The sequence below is a fragment of the Rattus rattus genome, chromosome 4 (assembly GCF_011064425.1).
Source record: "Rattus rattus isolate New Zealand chromosome 4, Rrattus_CSIRO_v1, whole genome shotgun sequence".
NCBI lineage: Eukaryota > Metazoa > Chordata > Mammalia > Rodentia > Muridae > Rattus > Rattus rattus.
Genome location: NC_046157.1, coordinates 7,710,135 through 7,735,183, shown reverse-complemented (window position 1 = coordinate 7,735,183; position 25,049 = coordinate 7,710,135). Strand labels below are relative to the sequence as shown.

At 44.1% G+C, this 25,049-nt stretch overlaps 1 protein-coding gene across 1 annotated transcript; it reads left to right on the top strand.

The window, feature by feature from the left end:
• The first annotated feature begins 1,922 nt into the window (after positions 1 to 1,922).
• LOC116897813 (T-kininogen 1-like) lies at positions 1,923 to 23,612 on the top strand. The gene is given in 14 exon segments (XM_032899229.1): positions 1,923 to 1,988; positions 1,990 to 2,049; positions 2,052 to 2,118; positions 3,768 to 3,831; positions 3,833 to 3,881; positions 5,952 to 6,033; positions 10,713 to 10,885; positions 12,704 to 12,811; positions 15,665 to 15,749; positions 17,033 to 17,205; positions 19,203 to 19,310; positions 19,516 to 19,602; positions 20,996 to 21,067; positions 23,399 to 23,612. Coding segments are annotated over 14 exon segments (1,293 nt in total). The 3' UTR covers positions 23,498 to 23,612.
• Positions 23,613 to 25,049: the final 1,437 nt, after the last annotated feature.

Genomic DNA, 25,049 nt, shown 5'->3' with positions numbered 1-25,049 from the left:
TGAGGTCAACATGGGAGCACTGACTTCCTACAGTCTGCCCACCATTTCTGGCTTTTTGGGGAACAGTTTACAAGCTTGGGTGTATTAAAAGCCTCTGGACTGGTTCCTCAACCTCATTCTAAGCTTTCCCTTGGTTTTGTTTTGGTTTGCTTATTGAATCAGGGTTTCTCTGCCCAGCCCTTCCAAGCGTTCTCGTCACTCTGTGAACCAGCCTGGCCTTGAACTCAAAAACATCCGCCAACATCTGCCTTCAAGTGCTGGAAATAAAGGCCTGTGCCGTCACTGCCACAATAACTTTTCCTTTGTTATTAATATTTGCGACATTTGGTGGCTTATATGAATGTGAAAAATCACTTGGAGCATACCTTCTGTTCTATACAGAACTCTTTCTGATCTGACTTTTGCAAGCTTAAAAGAAGGACTTCTGTAGAAACTAAACAATATTATAAAGACACTGTGATTTCCCGACTGTTCAGGGCAAGAAACCATAATGGGAAGGTTATGTACTCAACTCATGCATCGACTCACTCCCACCCTATACACACATACACTTGGGGCCTAGGTACACACTCAACAAGCATGAAACACATGCACACTAGCATACATACACACACACCTGCTGAACACAGTCATATGAGCGGTCATGGGTAGGCCAGATTCCCATTACCCGGACCTGTGGCCCAGCACCTGTTCCTGCTACACTTCTGTAAAATCACCCATTCAACCCCACATTGACAGCACCTGCTTCCAGGCCTCCAGGCCTCTCAGGCAGACTCCACCTCAAGTAGAAATTCCCATCAACCACACAGAATTCAACTTCCGAGATTTGGTTCTTTTATTTCTCCTTTCTTTTTTATTCCTTCTTTCCTTCCTTCCATCTCTCTATCTTTCCTTTCCTTTCTTTTATTCTTCATTGTTATTTTACTGTGTGTGTTTTGTGAAACAGAGAAAGCACGAGAATGTCTGTGTGCACACGGCACCCACAGCCCACATGTGGATGTCAGAGAGCTCCCAGGGTGGGTGCCTCGCCCTTTATTCCTAGAGACAGGTCTCCTTGCTTTTGCCCTTTCATACTCAAGGGCACCCTCATCTTCCTGGTGATTCTATGGCCTTCCCCTCCCAGTTAAAAATATGAATGCCAGGGTCACAAATGTGTATCACCATCCAGAAGTTCCCTGTGAACTCCTGGGTTCAAACCCGGGTTGTCAGCCTGAGGCTGGTGAGGCAAGCACTTCATTCAGGTGAGAACCTGCTGGCCCCTCCCCTTCTTCTCATGGGCTAATAGAACTGAGCAGAGAGGCTGGCATGGCCTGAGGCCAGACAGGATGCCCATGGTTTGTCAGATGTGCCAGTGTCCTGGGTGGAGCTCCCAGCCCTTGGGCTGATGTTCCTGCACTTGTGCATTTCAGGAACACCAGAGCTGACAAAACCCTGTGTCTGTGTCTGTACTCCCTGACATGCCATGAGCAGTGATGTGTGGAAGAGGTGCTTGTTGAACATTGTCCTCATTGTTCATGTATGCATGCAGACACCTTGTAACTGGGCCAGGAGTAGTAGGAATGATACTGGAAATGGTTGTTGGTTTAGCATTTTACTGGTTTCTGCTGCAATTCCCTAGGTAGAGTTGGGCAATGTTTTTGGGAATGGGCTGTGTACTCCCACATTCTTTTTCCAAACATCAGGTCAACAACCCTTGTTGCAATACCCCAGCTGGGTACCTGCTTGGACATGGAGCAGAGTCCTGTTTGTTTTCTGGGAAGAGGCAAACAAGGGGTGACTGCAGGAATCTAAAAGGGACCAGAGTGGCGAGGCAGGGGAGGCATAGGCAGGGAGAAGTCAGAGACTGGAGGCTGCTAAAAGCAGCTTCTGGTTGGTTTCCATTCTTGGCAAAACAATTCCTCAATCCAGAGGAACCTTTAATCATGAAGCCAATTAATATCCTGCTCCTCTGCTCCAGGCTCCTGCCAAGTTTAGCGCAGGAAGAAGCGCCCAGAAATGGACTGCAATGATGAGACTGTATTTCAGGCTGTGGATACTGCTCTGAAGAAATATATAATGCTGAGTTAAGCGGCAACCAGTTTGTGTTGTACCGAGGACTGAAGGCACTAAGAAGGTGGAGTGACAGTTTTCCTGTGAAACCACTTGTAATTGGTGCTCAGGCACAGGGGTAGAGGGCTGGAGATGGCTGGTCCTTAGGCTTCCTGGGTGATCATGAAAGCAGTATCCAGGAAGAAAGAAACCACAGCAGATGGAGATGTTTGAAGAGAGACAGGCATGGTGGGACTCCAGCATCTCAGTCAGCTTGCAGCAGGAGAATCCACTGCATCTGTGAACTCAGCATCTCCCAGCCTGGAAGTGAGAGAGTTCCACAAGGATGGATACAGGGGACGAGAAGGGAGTTGGCATTATTGCTTGGACCAAATATCTAGCACCGAGTGTGTGTGTGTATGATTCTTTGAAGTTAATAGATGTTTCCACTAGTTCTTTAGTTTAGGGAGGCAGAGAGGTTGAGCCAGGGTGTCCTGTAGCTTTAGACCAACACACGAACTTGCTGTGCAGCTAACGATGACCTTAAACTTTTGATCTTTCTGCCTTCAACTCCCTAGAGCTATGAATACAGGCATGGGCTTGCCATGCCCTGTTTATGTGGTACTAGGAAGCAAGCTCAGGACTCCGCACATGCTAAGCAAGGACTTTTACCACCCACGCCACATCCCAAGCACACTCTGGCTAGTTTTTACCATACTTTTTATTTCTCTGTGAGAGTACACTCAGGTATGAAACAAGTGAAAGCAGGATGTACAAATCATAAAAAAAAAAAGAAAATCATTTAGAGTTTCTTTTTATATCCTAAACTTCACAGGCTGGAGAGACAGCTCAGTGGTTCAGGGCACTGGCTATTCTTCAGGAGGACCTGGGATCAGTGCCCAGCACCTATGGTAGCACACAGCCATCTATAACATCAATTCTAGGGACTATGCTTGGAGTCTCTGTACCTTGGGCACCAGGCACATTTGCACTGTGTACATATATACTTACAGACAGACAGGAAGGCAGACAGACAGGCGACATACATACAACTGCACATTAAGGCAAACAAACATGCCTAGAGTTAAATTTAAACCTTTCAAAAATATAAATAAATAATAAAATAAATTTTTTACCTTACAAGCATCGTTCTTTGGATGAGTTAAGTTATTTCAGCAGGAAAAAAGATACTTTGACACCATGAGGGATGAAAGGAAAGCCCTATGGGACACAGGCTTGTGAGATTCAGAAGGGGGAATGAAGCCCTTGCTTGTCACTGCAGCACAGCCTGCAGTCTGTCCCTCCCCTCAGGGCCACAGCCTCCCAGTGTCTTCATTGACTGACAGATGGGGGGCCCATGGGGAGTTTGCTTTGCCCAGTGTTCATGTAGCTGCCTGGCCTTGAACTCACAGTCCCCTGTCTCAATCCAAGTGCACTGGGCACAGGCTTGGCCCCATGCCCAGTTTCAACCAGACAGATGGACTCATAAATATCCATGAGACCAGGGTTTACATAAGAGAGGGCCGAGGACAAAACCACGGATACTGCTATAAGATCACTAAGAATGCAGGCATAGTAAGCACATCCTTCAGGGGGCATTTACACAACTGTAAGCACTTATATTTTTAATGAACACGGCTCTCCTTGAGTCTGATCAGGACTGGTGCTTGTGATGTCAGGGTCCTGGCGGTGCTGGAGGTCTAGCTGAGTGACTCCAGGTGTCACCTTTGCTTTCCCAGGATGGGCGCTTGAAACATTGTATTCCTTCAAGTATCAAATCAAGGAGGGCAACTGCTCTGTTCAGTGGCCTCACCTGGCAGGACTTCTGGGACTTCAAGGACCCTGAGGAAGCCGTGGAGTGTGCTCTTTATACAAAAGCCTATCCTGTCCCATACAACCCCTCAGGGTGCTATAAAATATAAATGAGACAGGAAAACTGATAGACCAAGCAATATGAAACTTGTGTCTAGCATGGGGTTACACCTGATAACTTGGTTCCCAGGTACTTGTTTTAAAGCAGGTCACCTGTCACCTCAGTCATCAACTGTTCATGGTGAGAAAATTTAATGTCCTTTAGCCATTCTCAGTGAACAATACAGCATTGTCTGTGTCCACCCAGTCTGTCACTCAGTAATCCTTAGCCACCCTGTCCTGTGCCAGCCTCCAACTGCTGGTGACTCCTGTTCTGCTCCTAACTTAAGGGACATCACCCCCTGTCATCCTTTTGATGTCCTGTCTCTAGATGCTCTGTTAACTGCCTGATGTCCAGTTCTTCCATATGCAATTGGTAAGATATAATTATTCTGTTCTGTATATACACCCAACTGCTTGCCCACCATTAGATATGGATTATTATTAATTATAAGGAGGTGGTATACATTATAGAGCCTATTCATACAGGATGTACATGTTATATCTGTGTTCTTGAGAAGAAAGGAAAGCCGGGAATATGCCAATTGTTAAACATGTGTGTGTCCACTCAGTAGAAGGTGGTCCATGCAAACAACCAAAGCTTGTGCATTGGACCCCAGGGAGACAACAGGAAGACATTTGGGCTGAGTTCGAGGTCTGGTTTAAGAAGAGTATGGCAGTTTCAGCTCTATTGAGCCCCAGTACTAGTCTTGACTCTGCTGCTCATCCTCCCTCAGTAGGTGCTTTATCCTATTAAAATGAGGCATTCTTGATCTCACTGGCTGTAGGAGGCTGACACTAGATACATTATACAAAGGAGCTGTTAACAAAAAGCATCTTAAAAAAACACTGGGTCCACCTGATGCTTGCCTTGCACTGTGAGAGGGATTATCTGTCTGAGAAGCAAGCCTGTCTTCTCACAGGCTAGCATTCCCCTCTTAACCAAGATGTCAGCATCGTCCACGTGTTTGTTTAAGCACTGTGCTCATTCACAATTGTAACATGCACTGGGTTCCAGATTAGGAGACCAGGATTGCACCTCTGGCTCTGGCTCTGTGAGGTTGTGTGGCAGCTGCTATGCCCTGCAGTCAGTCTCTCAGAGCTACCAGGAGACATCACAGTGAGCTCTAGCTTCACACAATAGCTTCTGATACTCAGGACAGGGGGCTAAGGTGAAGACCAAGTCAAAGCTATTCTACAAACGTTATTCATCACTAAGAGTGGGCAGACGTGTGCAAGCACTGACTGTGTGCTACTCTGTTAGGCGCTTTCTGTGTGTGGGCACACTGATTCTCCTCAGCAACCTCTTAAGTACATGTGGTGCTGTTTCCACAAGGTGGGTAAACTGAGGCAGTGGGGGGCACCAGGGCAGCAGGAACAACTAGCAGCCAGTGGTGTGGAAGTGGGATGTTCTAAGAGGTTAAACTGATTTATGTAAAGAGCAGGCAATCACTGAAACTGAGGGGGGAATCAAAGAGGAAGCTCATCCTGTTGGTCCTCTTGGTCCATCTTGGTGGCAAAGAAGCAGCCACAGATCTCCACATCGTGCCTCGAGTTTAGAGGCCTTGCTCTGCCTCTCCCCTGTCCCGGGAAGATCAGTGGTCAGTGGAAACAATCACAAGGTCACATAAATATTCATTCTCAAGTCTCACAAGTCTGTTAATGGACTGGAAAGATTGCTGAGTGGTTAAGAGCGCTTGCTGCTCTTGAGAATTCCTGGGTTGGGTTTCTAGCACCCAGATGGACACTTGGAACCATCTGTAACTCTAGTCCCATTGCTTCTGCTGCTGTCCTCTGGGTTCTGCAGGCACCAGGTACACATGAGGTGCATAGACACTCACATGCATAAGAACAAGTAAATCAAAAGAAAACGAAACAAAATCTCTATTAGAGAACAACCTTAGTCCTTTCTCTGTTTAAAAATCCACCTTTATTACCAGCACTAGCTAGGTGTCTCCAAGAGAAAGAAAGAGCAGATCAAATGCCCTCTTCTTTTTCATTTTTTCTTTTAGGCTACTGGTGAATGCACAACAACTTTGGGGAAGAAAGAAAATAAATTCTCCGTAGCCACCCAGATCTGCAATATTACTCCAGGTGGGTGATATATCTGGGGACCTGGCCTGTTGGTGGCAGTGTGTCGGAGCCTGGGGGTTGGTGATGTTAATTATTCCTGTGTACCAAGAACACAGCCCAGACCAGACTGCTTCACCCCCCCAGAAGGTGGCAATGCCATCTGCAGTGTTGGAATTGTGTAGATGTTGGGTATAGTAGCACTGCAGCAAGTTCTTGGATTGGCTCAGGCTTGTGTCAATCATCCCCTGAGACCTATCGAACTCCCCTGTGCTGTGTCAGCAGGGATAGGTGGAGGTGGGTATTTGGGTTCACTGAATGAGGCACCATGAACCTGCCTCCAATCCTTCACAGCATCCTACATGGAGCCAGTGTGGGCTTTGAGGCGTGCCCTGGTCTGGAATCATTCCTTCTTTGTTGTCAAAATTATTTAATCTCATTCCAGGGTTTCTACTTTGCCTTAGGTCATTTAGTTCCTGGATAAAAGTCACACTCATCCTTCGTATTTAGGACAAACCTTAAACAGTACAAATTCTGGGCAGCTGCCTACCCACTATGCTGTTAGAATCTACTTTCCTATAAATAAGGCTGAATAATTACTTACTATATTTCACCTGGCTGCTGTTAACTGCAACTGGCCAACCCACAGGATATGTTTCTATGGTTCACCCACCCCATGGTAGCTTCTCCTTCTCCTTCTCCTTCTGTACCTTTTTTCCCTTAGTGGTCGCTGTCTGACCCCCAGTCTGGGAAACCTAAACCCCACCTATTCTTCTTCTGAATCTATTAGCTGTTGGAATCTTTATTTACCAATCAAAAATAACTTGGACCAAGGTATATGTGCTCTGGGACAGCCAGGTCTTGAAGGCCCACACTTAGCATCACAACAGATAGCAATTGAAAAACCTCAGCACTTGTTTTGTTTCTTTGTTTTGTTTTCTGTTAGTTTGCTTTGGTTTTGGTTGTGTTTTTATTTTTCAATGCACAGTTTCTCTGTGTAGCAATTCTGTTGTCCTAGAGTTGGCTTTCTAGACCAGGATGGCCTCGAACCCAGAGATCCACCTACTTCTACTTCCTCAGTGCTGGGACTAAAGTTGTGAACCATCACATCCAGCTTCATTCCAAATTTTATCTTCTTCCTTTTTCCATGTCTCAGAAGGACATAAGAGAACTGCACCCTTGACACAAGGGTGGGGTGCCGAAAATGAGACGATAAATCTAAAGTTGCAATGTCTGGGCGTCTTACCATAGACTCAGGACATTGATGGCTGATAATCACTGAGCATTTAAGATCTGGGGACATTTCATCTACCGGCTCCTCCCACCATTACAGGTCAGTTAGTGTGGTAAACGCCCTTATTTGTCAAAGGAAGAAACTGAGGCGGGAACAGTAAAGTAATTTACCTAAAATTATACAGATAGTCTGTAGAGACTGGGTAGAGGGTTCTTAGTTAAAAAAAAAAAAAAAAAAAAAAAAACAAACAAAACAAAACAAAACAAAAAAACCCTCCTTTAAGAATAAAAAGAAAAAGGCAAGTTATGAGCAGATACAGCCATTATTGTCATTTTTCTATAATGCTATAAAGGTGCCAAGATTTTATAGAGTGATGTGTTCATGGCCAATGGCAGTCATGAAAACCTTCCTGGAGCTGGCCTCTGCAAGGTGCAGAGGGGGGAAGAGAGGGAGGGGGGGAAAAAAAGAGGGAAGGGAGGAGGAGGGGGACGGGGAGGGGGAGAGAGAATATGGGGCAGCATTTTTGGCTTCAATATGGTTCATCACCATAGGGGCATGTTTTCCCTGCACTGGCCTAAGTTTTCTGTGTAGAACCCGCAAAGGCACCATACTTCAGCTCTTGCAAGAAGTTGCATTAAGGATATCAGACCAAGGCAGAGAAGAGCTCATCAGTCCCCATCAGCACTGAAAAGTTCTATTCCTATTTCAAACCCATCTGTATAGAAATATGCAGCTTGGAAGGCACTCAGTTACCCAGGAAAGAAATGTCACCCTTCTTATTCTTCCCTCCCTTGAAACCGCTCTCTTCTACTCCATTCTGCCTTGCATGAGAGCTGGCTGGTGGGGGACAATTCTGCCCTGATCATCTCCACAGCTTATGTGGCTTTCACCTCCTTTGATCAGTAAGTCTCCCATCCTTCCCATCAAATTCTCCAGTGCCTGATTCAACCTCTTCTGAAAAGAAGAGAAGGGGAAGCCATTTATGAAGTTTTCCTGACTGCAGTAGAGAGGCCATACACCACACAGTCCTGAGGAGAGCTGTGTTGAGCACCTAGCAATGTGAGGGTTGAATATCATCAGCAGAGCCCAAGACTTAGTCTACCGACTAGATCACACCTACTGTGTTAAGTGAGCTTTTGGACAATGCAACAAATTACCTGACTTGGACTTTGCAGCACAGTTAAGATCTAGCTACATCTGAGTATCATAGTGCACCCTGGGGAGGTTGAGGGAGGAGGAGGATTAGGACTTTACATTCATTCTCAACAACAGAGGAAGTTGGAGGATATCCTGGAGTATATGAGGCATTGTCTTAAAAGGAAAGAGGGGAGGAGGGAGGGAGAGAGAGACAGAGACAGAGACAGAGACAGAGAGACAGAGAGAGAGAGACAGAGACAGAGAGAGAGACAGAGAGAGAGACAGAGAGAGACAGAGAGACAGAGAGAGACAGAGAGAGAGTGAGGAAGGAGGAGATTCCCAGGGACAGTAGGCACCCAGTAAGTGTGTTCCCAAGAGGTAAGGAAGCCTTGATCCTGAGGTGGCATCTGTGCTGTAGTCACTCACTCTGCAGCACTCCTCCCTCAGTTAAGGCTCTCCCCTTGGTATTTAATAGCAATACCTATAATAAATGTTTGACATCATTTTATTGCAAACCATTCAGTGTTTCCTCCTTCCACACAGCATATTCTTCACTTCAGAGAGTCTATGGGAATCCTAAAATCCTCTGTAAATATTGTGATTATTTGCATTTTCCTAGGGAGAGGCTACAGCTCTGATCAGATTTGCCAAAGAGCTTGTGAGCTTTGAGTGTAGACAGTGAGTCTAAACAGGGTCAGTATCTCCTGCCTGGAGCACAGCCTTCTCTCTCTGACTGTCCCTAAATCAAACTGGCCCTCTCTGTGTCACATTGGGCACTTTGGCAAACTGAATAGATGCCACATCACATACTACTGTTCCTTTCCCATCCTGATTTCTCAGCACCATCAGCCCCTTCTCCCTGCCCCCCTCACTGCGAGTCTCCCCCACATGTCTTGTCGATGCCTCTTGCCACCTTCTTCCTTTTCTCTCAGCATTCTCACCTTTTCCATAGCTGTCATCCCTCAGCCCCTTTGTCCTCATGTATTTTCCTAGCTCTTGCCCATCCCATGAAACGGTCTGTCTACACTCTTTCCTTTCTACCTGAGTCATTCCTTCACAGATGGGACACTTAAAATCTCCCTCTAACCTGGCTCATTGCCTGCCAGGGGATAGCAAGGGCAGATAGACTTAAAGGAGAGGCTTCTCTTGGGCTGACCGATGAGAAAGCCCCTTGTCTTGTGTTCTAGTCAGATGAAAACAGAGAGGAACACTTTCTGGCCAGCTCACTACCTCACATTGACTTGCTTTAGATGGTGAAACAGTGAATGTGTTAACAAGTTTAACAATAGCGTGTGACATAAAACAGAAAGACCATCCTGGTTGGGTGTGGGGGGCTCTTCTCCAGGGCCAAAGCATTATGCTGACATTATCAGATGGAGTTAGGTGTCAGGGAGCTCTCAGTAACTTTGAAAAACAATGATATATCTGTAATGTCTTCCCTTTTATAAAAAGGTTAGTGTATTGTTGTGGTCATTAAAATAAAGACCTAATGATGTAGCTCAGCTAAATTTACGACTCTTAAGGCAATAGGACCTGGGAGAATATAACTGATAAACGATGCAGGCTACAGTTTCATGAAATAACCAACTTTATTCAGAGCTTCAGATAATGTATGCTCTGAGGGTTGAGAAAGGTCAGCTCAGTAAGGTTGTCATGAGCTCAAGCTACATACAATTCACAGGGATAAGCTCCATGTGACAAAATAATGTTTTCCATAAGGTCATATACAGGAGAGTTTAAAGATTGAATTGAAGAACAACAGCAAACAATAATGAATATTCTGAAGTAAACTCATTCCAACCCAATACATCTGGGAGGAGCCTGAACACTCATTCCAAGAATAATTCTCTGCTTTCAAGAAACTGAAGTCACAAGTCTCCTGTCTTGTATTCTGGGATTGTTCTCACAAGCACTCAGAATTCTCCTCACACAACTTCCTTCCTCAACCCTGTTGTGAGAGGCTAGAATGCCTGCATACCCGGTTCCATCCCCTCTGTCCACACAGCAGGCATAGAAGCCTCTGGAGAAGAGCAGAGGAAGGAGGATGAGCACTGGAGGCCAGCCTTAGCTGCATAGACAGTTCCAGACCAACCTTGGATATAGGAGACCCTGTGAAAACGGAAATCAATAGCATAGCCATTCCTAATACTCTGCACCTTTGCCTCTGACTGCACTGGAGTCCTAAACTCTCATTAGCTTTAACTCACACCAGAAGGAGATACAGGAAAGTCAGGTGTTCAGGATCTTTCTAAATGGCCTTGTGCTTTAGGACCATGACTATGAGATGTGTTTTCAGTTATGAATGCTGTGTCTTTGTCTGCTCATTGTCAAGGTAAGGGTCCTAAGAAGACAGACGAGGACCTCTGTGTCGGGTGTTTCCAACCCATACTGACGGATAGCTCAGACCTGGAGCCTGTTCTCAAACATGCCACGGAGCATTTCAACAACAACACGAAGCACACCCACCTCTTTGCTCTCAGAGAAGTAAAGAGTGCCCTCTCACAGGTTTGTTGTTCAATTGTTCATGACATGAGATATTGTAGTGACAGGGAAATGTTAGTGGTTCCCCAACAAAACAGAGAGGAGCTGATCTGATACACCTCCCAGCAGGGTCTTTGTTCTATTCAAGTTAGATCACCTCCCCTCCTGCACCCCAGTGCGCCACCTTCACGCAGAATGGTTTTGATATTGGAGGAGGGAGGGACCCAAATGTCTATGGGGCAAGGTTTTATGCTAAGCAGCAAGCAGGGGTAAATGGGTAAGCATCTAATTGGAAAGGTACTGTGGCCTTTAACATAATTGTCTGGTGCTGGGAGTCACATCATAAACTTAAGTTCTGTTCCCCACTGCATTGGTTGTTGTTAGACAGGGGTTGGGCTTGTAACCTGGGGGTGCAGCTTTCCTGGGGAGTAACCTGGAGACACTGGTCTTGTTGAGGGTGTATCCTGGAAACGTTGGTCGGGTTGAGGATTAGCCTAGGGATTGGAGTGAGGGACCAGCCTGTTAGTTTACCTGAGATCAAACTTAGGTCAGGTCTAAAACGGAGTCTGAACTTAAAAGATGTAGCATCTCAATATGGTTGAAAATCTGTTAGACTGGCATTTTGTCACTTAAAAAAGAACCACTGGCAGGAGAACCTGCCTGGCCACGTGCTGGCATGTGCTGGAGTGTCCTGTGTTTTCATGAGATTAACTCGTATGACAAGGGGCTTTGTCAGGGTCCAGGGGAGTTGTGAGACCCATGAAAAGGGAAGGAAACTCTCACACTCCAGTTCCCTCGGCATTATGTGCTTTCTTCCCAGAAATGGAAAAATGGATGGCATTATGGCTTCAAGGCTTTACCAAATCTATATTTTTATCTTCTTATCATTAATTAAAAATGGCATCAATACATTAAATTGTTTGTAAAAAGGTGGACACACCTAAATTATACTGCCCACTTCTTCCTGGTGGCGTGGGGTGGAATATCTACTAATCTGACCATTTATTTATTTGCTTCTCTTGTTTGCTTGAGGCAGAGTCTCTACAAGTCCTGGCTGCCTTGGACCTCACTCTGTAAACCAGGCTGGCCTCAAACTCACAGAGATCTTCCTACTTCTGCCTCTGATGCTGGGATTAAAGACTTTGACCACCAGGCCTAGCTTTGTATTGGTTCCTTTATCAAGGCTTTTCTGAGGTTTCTTAAGAATCCCTCAGGTTAGAGAGTAACACTCTCTACTTTTAGTTCAACCTGCTCCTGTGTGAGATGTGGACCTTGCCCATCTGAGGTCCTGAACAGCGCTCAGCACAGGGACATAGTGACCATGGACACAGATGGTGGGAAGGGGCCGCGAAGAGCAAAGCAGGAGAACCTCACTACCTGGTGACCTGCACCCAGAGGGCTCACCAGGAGAGGCCACTCCCATTCCACATTGCTCCGAGCTAGACAATCATACTGCTTCACTAACCTGATACTCCTCCACTAACATACATGCATTCTTGGCAACCTGGGAAAGAAAGATTGTGGGGGTCTTTGAAGATACAGATATATGTATATGATATATAATGTATACACATAAGATAATATGCATATTCTTTTACACTTGCAGTTACTTAGAAATGCCATGGGAGTGTGTTGTATGTGTATATGTGGGTGTCTGTACATGTGTTTGTCACAATACCCAATATTTGCTTAGTGATTCTATGGTCTACTAAAAATAATGGTTTGTATTTCTGGAAAAGTTACTATATCCAGTTCAATGTTTCAAGACATTTATAACTTTTGCTCATTGTGAATATTGTTCAACCTGAGGTTCAAGTACTCATTCCACATAAATCATTTCAGGTGGTGGCTGGCATGAATTATCAAATTATCTACTCCATTGTGCAAACAAATTGTTCAAAGGAGGATTTTCCTATCCTCCGTGAAGACTGTGTGCCCCTTCCCAGTGGCGTAAGTAGTAGACATTTAGCAATAGTCTTTCACATTTTGCTGACAGCATTTCCAGAATGTCAAGCTCTGGGACTTGACACTGAGATGTCATTTAGTGGTTCACATTCATGTTCACCCAGGGTCTTAGGACCTAAGTTGCTGGTCAGGCAATCCATGTGTGTCACACTAAGTATTTCTGTCCTGTTAGGGATTAGAATGGGATTTGCCATGCTGATGGGTTGTCACACTCTCCTGGCCTCCTCCACCTTCCTGTGTGTTCCATATTCACACAGGATGCTCTGTGTCCCAGCTTCTTCCTATAAACTCTCCTGTGGTGTTTGCTCGCCCTCCCTCTTCTCCTGTCCTTCCAATGAATGCATTCTGGGAATTCTCTCCCTCTGTGCATGACATCTTGTCATTGTAATGATGTCAGTGGCTGACCAGTGGCTTGTGGATGCCAAGGTGACCAAGGACCGAACCTTTCTGGAATATTATTGTAGATATTTCTTTAATCTTGTGTCTCTGCTTTGAGAGTTCTATGTTGTGAGGGAAAGGTGGGAAATCTAGACCACACTTTGCTAATTTTAATGGTAGAGCACTTGGGACATATGCTATTATGCCTTCTTAGGTCATGCATATGTAGGTTACAGTGGACCATAGATTAATCCTGCTTCCTGAGCCTTCTGTGTCACTGGAAAATCATTGTAATATGTTAAGGACAAGTAAAAAAACCAGGACACAAAGTGTACTCACAAGAGAATGGAGAAAGGAGGATTAGGAGTTCAAGAGCGTCCTTAGCTGCACAGTGGGATTGAGGCCATCAGTGGTTTGAAAAGCTGCTGTTTCAGAAAGAAAAAAAAAAGACATAAGCAAATAAATGAAGACAAGGAGGAAGCGGGAGGTGGGTGTGGTTACACACACCTTTGCCGGCACTCCAGAAATAGCTTATGTCCATGAGTTCAGGACGAGTCTATTCGACAGAGTTCTAAGCCATCTGGGGCTATATAGAGAGATGATGCTGTATCAAAATTTGTTTTCAAGTTAAATTAAAATCAAAGGAAAGGAAGAAAGGGAAACTATGTATGCAGAGTCAGTCAAATATACAAAGTAAAGTAATATAAATATAAAAGTAATAGAAAATAAATGTGTTATAATTCAGAAAGCTGTTACGTTCAGGAAGAATTGTGGGTGCTCTTCTCTGATTTTACATATTTTGGGGGATTTATTCAATACTTCTCGAATGTTCTGGTTAATTATGTATTGATTTATAGCCGCTGAAAGAATCATAAATGACTATCAAGAAAGACACAAAATGAAAGAAAACATTTGTGAATCTTCTGCCCTTTAAGGGCTTAACATGAAGATCATGTTCAAAATTCCAGAACTCAACACCAAAAGACAGACCACTTCTAAAATGGGCAAAGGACTGAACAGATGCTTCAGGATTGACAGGTGACCCACAAGCCCATGAGGAGACCCACAGGACCACTAGCCATCAGGAAATGCAAATGCAAGCAGAATGGTCCTAACCCCCAGAGGGATTCCTGCACATTCTCTTTGTCTTTTTCCTGGGTGGAGATGAAGGAGACTTGTGGGAATATTTCAATGACTTTTTCTTTCTTAAAAGTTGTGGTTCTTTTATTAAAATTTTTTAGATTCATTTATTTCAAATATATGGGCTTTTTGCCTACATGTATAATCTGTAGACTATGTACTTACAATATCCACAGAGGCTGGAGAGGGCATCAGATCCCTTGGGACTGAATTTGTAGGTGGTTGTGTTGCCATGGGGGTGCTGGGAATCGAACCCCGGTCCTCCATAAGAGTAGTTAGTGCTTGGACCTCCGAGCCATTTCTCCAGTCCTGTGATTATTTTACATGCTCTACTTTTTCACCTAAGAATTTTTCCTCATCATTAGAAATCTTGGTAAACTTTAAAAATGACTCTGTAATAATATTCCAGCAAGGACCCCATAGATTGTTTTTTACCACAGCACTCCTACCTTTCGATACCTAGGTTATTTCTACTTTTTATATAATTACTAACTTAGCAAACATTTTTGAAAATGAAAGTGTTTTTGTATTTGGTATCATTTCCTTCAGAGTAGGGTCTCAGTTTTATAGGTGATAAACATAGTTATTAAAATCTTTTAAACTTCATTTTATTCATTAGTTATTTGCTTAAATAAATAAGTGAAATTCTGTTGCATTAAAATTCAGAATTTTATGGCTACGTATATTTTATTTTCTCAATCAATAATTGAGGTAATGTGTTTGTTTTGCTGAAATATTTTCATAAGGATGTTAAAAGTTTATGGGTTGAATTTATGGATAACTAATTACATTTTTTGCCCATTCCTTTCTTTGTGTGTATGATATATGTATGTATGTACATGTATGTATGGGAGTGCACACCTGTGTACATACATGTGAAAGCCATGTGCTCAGCAGACTCTAAAACAAAACAAAGGAAAAATTGAAACCAGGGAATAACTATTTCAGTCGAAGGCTTGTCTCTGGCTCTCTCTGTCCCTTGCAAACATTGATAAGCCAATCATCAGGGAGACAGGGACAGGACTTCTGGGCTCACCTGACAGCAGCTACAGCAGTCAACAAACTCATCGTTCAGTGAGAGACCCTGTCTTGCTTGGGCATTGCTGTGCAGTGCGCAATCGTATTTCTTCCCTCTCTGTGGTTTCTCTTCGCCATGGATGTCAGGGCTACCTGTGCTTTTCATTTCTCCTTTGCTTTCAGTTTTTATTCCTTTTTCTTCATTTTCCCGATGCAATCAACTGTAACATAGATACACTGTCATTCATTTTTGATAGATGTTTGTTCTCACAATGACTTCTGTTTGTGATTTTGAACCACCAGGATCATGGTGAGTGTAGGGGTCATACCTACGTGGATATTCATAACACAATTGCTGGCTTCTCACAGAGCTGTGACCTTTATCCAGGTGAGAAATCACACATGGAGACACAGGAAGTGGTGGGGCCTCCTTCTTACTTAGCTACATTATGTCTGTAAGTGACCAAGACAGCATGATGGATGAAGGAACAGTGTGGGTTCTCCAGACAAGGTAGCCTTCAGGGACAGTGGCACCTGCCTTTCCTTTTATATGAATTGTCCTTAAATCTGGTGTTTTGAGTTAGAGAGAACTGTATCTTGTTTTTAACCAGTCACCATGAAATCCTTCCAGGTAAAGGTAGGTTTTCCAGGGTGTTTTATCTGGGGAGCTTTCTGGAAAGCTTGTAGTTAGATCAGCATTTCTAATCAAACAGCTGAGTTCACTCACACTGACAAACAGTTGTGAACATGTCATATTGAGAAACAGAACTGTGTACCTGTTATGAGGAGCACCACTGTGCACCTGTCATGAGGAGCACCTCTGTGCACCTGTCATGAGGAGCACCACTGTGCACCTGTCATGAGGAGCACCTTGTGCACCTGTCATGAGGAGCACCACTGTGCACCTGTCATGAGGAGCACCACTGCACACCTGTCATGAGGAGCACCACTGCACACCTGTCATGAGGAGCACCACTGTGTATCTGTCATGAGGAGCACCACTGTGCACCTGTCATGAGGAGCACCTTGTGCACCTGTCATGAGGAACACCTTGTGCACCTGTCATGAGGAGCCCCTTGTGCACCTGTCATGAGGAGCACCACTGCGCACCTGTCATGAGGAGCACCACTGTGCACCTGTCAGGAGGAGCACCACTGTGTACCTGTCATGAGGAGCATCATTGGCACTGCCTGTTTAATGGAGCCATGGACTCCCAGCTGTCCATTGGAGAGTCATTGCTTTATGTTCACAATCATTTCCCTCAAAATTAAACATTTCTCTATAGTTTACATCAAAAAAGGGAAATTTTAAACTGGGCGTGGCAGTGCACATCTGTAACCATGTCAGTCAGGAAACTGAAACAGGGGGAATCAGAAGTTTTAGGTCAACCTCTGTGACTTATAGAATTCAATGCTGGCTTAGGACCCTGTATCAGGGTAAAAATAAAAAGAAATTATAGCCAATCGGTCAACAGGTGCAAATATGCTCTCCTATGCATATGAACTCCTGGAGAACAAGGAGAAGTGATGGTCTAAGGGCCAATATTCTCTTACTTCTGTTCCGTTTCCCTCACACCCTGTGTACACGAGAATGCAGAAGTTGTCTGTGACAGGATCAGGCCAGGACTACTCTTTGGGGGAACTTACTGACTTTCAATGTTATTTTCTTCAGGAGATGATTTGTTTGAACCACTTCCCAAGAATTGCCGTGGCTGCCCCAGGGAGATACCTGTAGACAGCCCGGAGCTGAAGGAGGCACTTGGTCATTCCATTGCACAGCTTAATGCACAGCATAACCATATTTTCTATTTCAAGATTGACACCGTGAAAAAGGCAACATCACAGGTCTGTAAATAGAAAATGGGAGTTTGGAGCCTATGTATGGATTGATTGGCATCATGTTCCCTATGTTGGCTCTGGTTGGGGACACAGTACTTGGCAACAGAATTTGGTGGGGTGTCCTTCATTTGGGAGGCAGAGATAGGATCCCTGAGTTTGAGGCTAGCTTGATCCGCAAAGTGAGTTCGAGGATAGCCAGGGTTACATGGCAAAACTCTGTCTCAAAAACAAACAAACAAGGAGGGTGGGAAGCTCAAGTGTGGTTTTTACCTGACAATGTCTGAAGCAAAGCTTAAATTGTATAACCCATCACTTCCAAACTCCAAAATAGTGTAAAAATACTAGAAACCACAGTGCAATTAGCAAAATGCAAGTGATGAAGTGCACTGTTTTATTCTCTGGCATCTCGGTCTCATCTCTCATAGAGACATCTTGTGCTGTGTTTTATGGTGCACAACAGTAATGCAAACTCTCAGAAGCTGAGACAGGAGGATTGCCACAAGTTGTAGGCTAGCTTGTTCTACACATAGCAAGTACACCCACATACACACACACACACACACCCACACACACACATACACACACCAATAACAACAAGATCCACAATATGGCCGTGGGTAAATGAAGCCAAGCAGAGCCTTACTCTTGAGTGTTAGGCAGAAAGGTTAAGGCAGCTTTGTAAAGAGTATTTGATGGGGGAGAGTTTCCTGCTTTACTCACTGCCTGTTAGTTTGTTTCCTATGCACTGGTTGAGAGTTTTAGTCCCTTGCTGTTTAGTTGCTCAAATGTTTTGTTAATTCTGGATATCAGCTGTTGTCTGAAGGGTAGCTGTAAAGATTTTCTCCCATCATGGTCTATGGGCCGTGCTGGTTGTTTCCTTTGCTTTGTAGAGACTTTGTATTTTCATGCAGTCCCATCTGTTGATACCTGGGGCAGATTCCTGTCTGTGCTGTTGGTCTTCCTGTCTGTTTTTCTGCCACTCACAGGCTGTCTCTGTCACTATGGCTCTACAGTGTACTTTGAGGTCTAGTATTACAATACCTTCAGTATTGTCTTACTCCTTAAGACTGGTTTGGCCATTCAATCTTATGTGGTCTCATATAAATTCATGTACTTTTCCTAAGCCTATGACATAAGCCATGGGAATTTTTATAGATATCACATTAATTCTGTATGTTAATTTTGGTAGTATAGACATTTTCACGCTATCAAGTTTGCCTGTGAAGGCATGGACGATATTTCCATTGTCCAGTATCTTCAGTAATTTCTTTGCCAATATCTAGAGATTTTTATTATAGAGAACTTTATTGTAATCGTCTTTGAATCATTTGGTTAGACATATCCCTAATAATTTTTTTTAATTTTTGAGAGAGGATCTCATTATACAGTCCAGACTGACTTCAAATTCACTCTGTAGACCAGACTGGCCATGAACTCAACAGAGATCTACCTTCCTTTATCTCCTCAGTGCTGGGATACAGCATGTTCCACCAAGGACTGGCTTGTTTAAATGTTTAAGTGGTTTCTTAATATTAAAAGTATAAGAGAATCAATAGATAATACAAATATTTTCCTAATATAATAATTTAAACTACATAAGAAATTTCTGATTCAGTATTTGGCAGAAAGACAACAAAAACGTTTGAAGAAAATACTTTGTTTTCCCAAAACCTAAGATTGTGCTAAAATCTAAGCACTTGAGTTACTTTGTAGGTGTGGTTTGAAGCCCTTGAACATTAAAATTAGTATGTGTATATTAAAGTAAAAGTTTAGCCTGCATATCTTTTACATAGTGAAGGAAGCTGGCCAGACTAATACCCAGAAGTCTTAGTTATGTGTACAGTTATGTACCAGATATGGGTAGCTTAGGAAGTGTGACACTTTAGATGGTCAGTTTATAATTAAAATTTCAAGATCCTAACTTTAAACTCACTGTAGTAAAAAAGTTTAATTTATTATAGAAATTCTTATTAAATATTTGTCTTGTCCTATTAACTTTACAGGTGGTTGCTGGAGTAATATATGTGATTGAGTTCATAGCCAGAGAAACTAACTGTTCCAAGCAAAGTAAAACAGAACTGACAGCGGATTGTGAGACCAAACACCTCGGTGTGAGTAGCGCTGTCCCTGTGTGAGGATCTAAGGGTCACTGCTCATGTGCCTCATCACTAATGCTAATTTATTTTTTTATTTTTTTTTTTCCGGAGCTGGGGACCGAACCCAGGGCCTTGCGGTTGCTAGGCAAGCGCTCTACCACTGAGCCAAATCCCCAACCCCGCTAATTTATTTTCTCTTGTCTTCTGCTTTCATGATTAGCAAAGCCTCAACTGCAATGCTAACGTGTACATGAGACCTTGGGAGAACAAAGTCTTCCCGACTGTCAGATGCCAAGCGCTAGACATGGTAGGATTTAAGTACGGGAGCTTGGAGTCAGCTCTGCCTATTCCAAAAGCAATATCTGGGTATGGAAAATGAATCATTACTGAAACAAAGTGGGTCCAGGACTACATTTTAAACCCATAAAAAGTTGTACATTTCTATGCTAATCTTGAGGTTGATGGCTGGAAAGGAAAACAGGTAACCTCCCAGTCACTTAGCTCATTGTCAGTGTTCCCAGGCAGTCCTGTGTCTGGTACTGAGGAGAGGGCCAGGGTACTAACACGAGCCACACCTTTCTGAGACTCACCCGAGACCTGAGTACTACTGTATGCTGTGCTCTGCTCTGAACATTGGAGGATTTTGTGAGGAAGGTGGCTTCACTCCCCTTCCACAGTTAATGAATGGAAACTGCATTTAAAAAGGCTCCTCAAGGGGTCCACACACACACAGTTCAAATCTGAAAGGCTGCACTCTGCACCAGGTTCTTTTAAGTCTTAATGTGCCTAGGGCTTCATCCCTTGCCAACGATGGGACACTAAGATTTGAAATGCTCTGAGACTCCAGAGTGAATCATGTCACTAAGTCCCTCAAGCCAGGCTGTGCACAGCCAGCTCCTTGCATATTCTCAATGGTCCTGAGGGCCCTGGGAAGCAGATGTTGTGGTTTTCATTTGGCAGGAAAGTGGACTCAGTCTGTAGAGTGTTGAGTGCAGCTCCTATCTGAGCCCACCCGTTCCATCATGACCCCAACTGTTAGAAGATGTTCGACTCCAAAGCCTAGTTCTCTCCTCTCTCATGACTAGCTTCAACTGTGGCCTCCCCACATTGGTAAAATGGAGGTGGAGCATATCCAGAAAGTCACATGTCTGTGCAGATTGTCACCTCTCTTTTCCTAGCTGAGCTTCTTGTCATTTGTGTAATATCTCTAACACAGTGTAAAAGGCCTTCCTGTCAAGCTTGTGAGAAGGCCCTATGGTGGCACAGCTGACAATGTTTAGCCATAAAGACCTTTATGGATAGTAACAGCAATGGTAGCAACAGAAATGATATCAAATTGCATACCCCTGGGATTACGTGCTCAATCACCCAGTTTTCTAAATGAAGAAAAACTCTTAGCCTTAGAGGACTATTAAGAAGAATCAGGACAGGGCTGAGGCTGTTACTCAGGTGAAGGGGTACCTGCCCAACACTTACAAAGTTCAATCCCTTGGACTACAAACAAAGCCTACACGTTTCAAGAATAATCAAGGGAGAAGTATTGTTGATTCAATTTTCTGGGAAGGTAATATAGCATTTGAAATCTGGGAAAGACTCTTGCTGTTGCAATACAGAATAGCATCACCATGTTCCTAGTCTCTTCTTCCTTCACAGACAGCCTGGTGCTAACACGATGCATTCCTCTCAATATTTCTGTGTAGATGATTTCTAGGCCTCCAGGATTTTCACCTTTCCGGCTGGTGCGAGTACAAGAAACTAAAGAAGGAACAACTGTAAGTCCACCCTACATTGACAGGGTGCAAGAAGAGAGGGATCCAGGAAATGAACACGGACCCATCCATGGGCATGGCTGGTTTCATGCAAAGCAAATAAAGGATAAGAATCACCAAGGTCATAAGCATGGGCAAGACCATGGCCATTGGCCCCCAAAGCAGCATGGTCTTAGCCATGGACACCAGAAACCACATGGCCTTGGTCATGGACATAAACTTAAACTTGATGACCTTAAATAGCAAAGAGATGATGGCTATAACTATAGACATCCAATGGGACATGGTCATGGTCATGGTCTTGGTCATGGTTATGGTCAGGGTCATGGTCACAGTGAGGGCAAACACACAAATAAATACAAAAACAATGTCAAGCACACTGACCAGAGAGCAGAGCCTTTGACAAGCTCTTCTGAAGACAGTACTACATCTACACAGATACAGGGGAGGACAGAGGGCTTCACCTTGAACCCTCCCCTAGCTCAGCCAGCTGTTATCTCTCGTGGTTTTCATGACTCAGGTTTCACTGAAGGTGTGATAGCTACCACATCACCATATGACACGGAGACCCATGATGATTTGAACCCTGATATCCATGTACAACCAGATAGTCTTTCATTTAAGCTGATATCTGATTTTCCAGACTTCCCAAAACTCTCCTCGGTGCTCATGGAATTCATTTAGTAGGAAGGATCCAACCACAGAAACAGCAGAATTTTCTGATTTTGATCTCCTTGGTGCTCTTTCTTTAAAAAAAAAGATTTATTTATTTAAAATATATGAGTACCCTGCAGCTGTCTTCAGACACAGCAGAAGAGAACACCAGATCCCATTACAGATGGCTGTGAGCCACCATGTGGTTGCTGGGAATTGAACTCATACTAGTGCTCTTTCTTAACTTATACAGCCCAGGTACTTTTACAAATGCTTTCCCAGCCTCTTTTTCTACTGCCCAAACAAAAAAATTTTGATATAAGTCATCAAGCCATGAGGCTCAGAACAGCCTGTCAGTAGGACTTTATAAATCCCTGTGGACTGATAATAAAACTGCCATCCTTCTGAATTCCTTCTGAGCCTGCCTCACACACTCTCTGAACCAATACAGGAAGAAGCCTAGCAGAATCCACTGCTCAGATAATGAGTGGGTATCTCAAGATACACATTAGCATTTCCAAACAGAATTATGGCCTCTGTGTTTAGAAAACAGAAAATCAAGAGACTGAAGGTTGAGTTTATGGATGGGGGAAAATAACAGCAAAACTTCCAGATGTCAGAGAAAGATAAGAAAACAGAAACAGGCTGATCAAAGGGAGAAAATGGGCAGTAATGACTTGACTTTATGTTTCTCAAGCAGGTTAAGTATATCAAACGAGACTCTCCCTTGAGCAGGTTAGCCTTGGATTTCCTTTTTGTGGGTGACGGTGTTCCTCACTAGTCTACCCCCTGGCTAGTCTTTGTCATAGCTTTCAACCAAGAGCTTTTCGGTAGTGTTGCTGAGGTCAGATCAAGCAATCCTTAGTTCTCAGAAGTTCTGCATCTAACACCAAGGACAGAAAGTAGAAGGAAGAATATTGAAGTAGGTTTGCTATGGCAACCTTTTAGTTCTTGTGACAAGGCATGTCGTGGGAGTTGATGGAAACTTCATTCCTACCTTTTAGAAGCCGGTTCCTTAACCTCACCTTAAATTGCTCTATCTTTTTGCTATGACGATGAGGACTATTGACTTTGGAGAAAGAGAAAGAGGTTATCACTCATGGCCTTAGAATGTGAGGAAGGTGTGTGCTTTACAACCCATGCCGTGCTTTTGCCTGGAAAAAGAAGATAGGACTTTCTGAAGGCAGAGATAAGTCCTCCAGGCTCCAGCAGACAGTTCCGCATCCATGATCTCTGAGAGACGCTAGGTAAATTCCCCTGGCCACTAAACAAAGACCTGAACCCCGGAAGTGACCCTGTAGGGAGGAGGGACCCCTGACAGGTATGGAAGGAGAACACAGAGTGGGGGATCAGAACAGTCAGAATGTGTGTGATTGTGGGACTCACTGCAGAGTCCCCACAAACCCGATTACAGAAAGCAAGGTGCCTGCAGAATGCACTGGAGAGATGTGTGGAATAGGAAATAAGGATGCTGCTTCACACAGCTACACAGCCTGTGGGTGTGTGTGGCTGCTGTGGGAAACTGCATTTGAGCTGAGTGTTCTTTCATTTTAATCATTGTTTACCTTTACAATGGAGACCCAATGTTACTGGGAAACATTCTCACCCTGTAACTGGCTGCGCTTGCTTTGCCTAAGTTGAGCAGAAGCACGAGATTAACAGCGTTTTACTATATTACAGAGGCTCCTAAACTCATGTGAGTACAAGGGCAGACTCTCAAAGGCAGGGGCAGGCCCAGCGCCTGAGCATCAGGCAGAAGCTTCAACCGTGACACCATAGCCTGGCAAAGACCCGGAGTGGAAGGACCAGAAGACTCCTGGGATGTGTAGCATGGAAGCGTGTTTCTTCATCACCCTGATCCTGGGTGAAATAAAGTTCAGACTCGATGCGTTCACAGTGGTCTCCTTCAGCCATTCCTATCTTGTACTGAATTGAAGCTGTCTCCAAAGCTTGAGTTTGGCCACAGAGGCTGTAGTCCCTCTCTGGAACATTCTCTCTAAGGCAGACAGGAATCTTTGGATGCAACGTCCTTACCTCATAGATCGCACAGGTGCCACAGGGGAGTCTCACTTCTGCAGGAGCTAAGAGCTCACTTTCTGTTCCCTCTCCCTGTTCACTGAGCCAAGGCGAGGAATAGTTAGACTTGCTTATCAGTGTTCCTAAATCTGTGTAATTACCCAACTAGAAAATAATCTATGTCAACACGGTGTCTACAAACATCTTATTATCACAAAGCACCCAGTGACCTGGGTGGCATATACTTGTTATCCCAGTACTGGGGAGACTGAGACCGGAGGATTGCTGAGAGTTTGAGGTTAATCTGGGTTGTATTTTGGGTTCAAGAGTCCAAGCACAGCCTGAGATACATAAAGAAAGGAGATATCTCCAGGAATGGTGATGTTGACCCTCAAACCCAGCCCTTGTCAGATAGCGGCAGGTAGGTCTTTAAGTTTGAGGCTAAAGAGAAAGTCCTAGGACAGCCAGAGCTACAGCAGAGAAACCTGTCCTTAAAACACATGCACAGGGGTTGGGGATTTAGCTCAGTGGTAGAGCGCTAGAGCGCTTTTAGCAAGCACAAGGCCCTAGGTTCTGGTCTCCAGCTCCAAAAAAAAAAAAAGGAAAAAAAAAAAAAAAAAAACACATGCACAAGAGTAGTCTCGTGAGCAGATTCACGTGTGCACACACACACCTTCATACATACACACACCTGCATACACACACATACACACACACCTGCATACATACACACTTGCATACACACCACACACACACACACACACACACACACACACACACACACACACATCTCTTCATACACGTGCCTAACATCTGAGAACCACTCTCTCCACAAAAAGAGATTCCCCCACTTTCCTCGAGCGAGCACACAGAGCCCACATTCTGGGACCCACCTGTAACACCTGCTCCCCTCACAGATAGAACCCTCAGTCCAACTCCCTCTGGTTCACTAACCCTAACCCAACACAGAGCAAAAGCCAATATCCCTTAATAAAAAGTCAAGAGAGCCAGAGAGCCAGACATGGTAACACATGCTTTTAATTCAGCACTCAGGGGAGGGAGGGGTTGCTATGAGTATGACTCCACCCTGCTGGTCTACAAAGCAAGTTCCAGGCCAGCCCAGGGTGGATGGGAAAGACTGAATCCAAAAAAAAAAAAAAAAAAAAAAAAAAAAAAAAAAGAAAAGAAAAGAAAGAGAGAAAGAAAGAAAAGAAAAGAAAAAAGAAAAAAGACTGATTTGGAACAAGCACATCTCAACCCAATATAGGAGCAGGATCATTCTAAATGGAGGAAAAACTTAAAGCAATATCTTTAA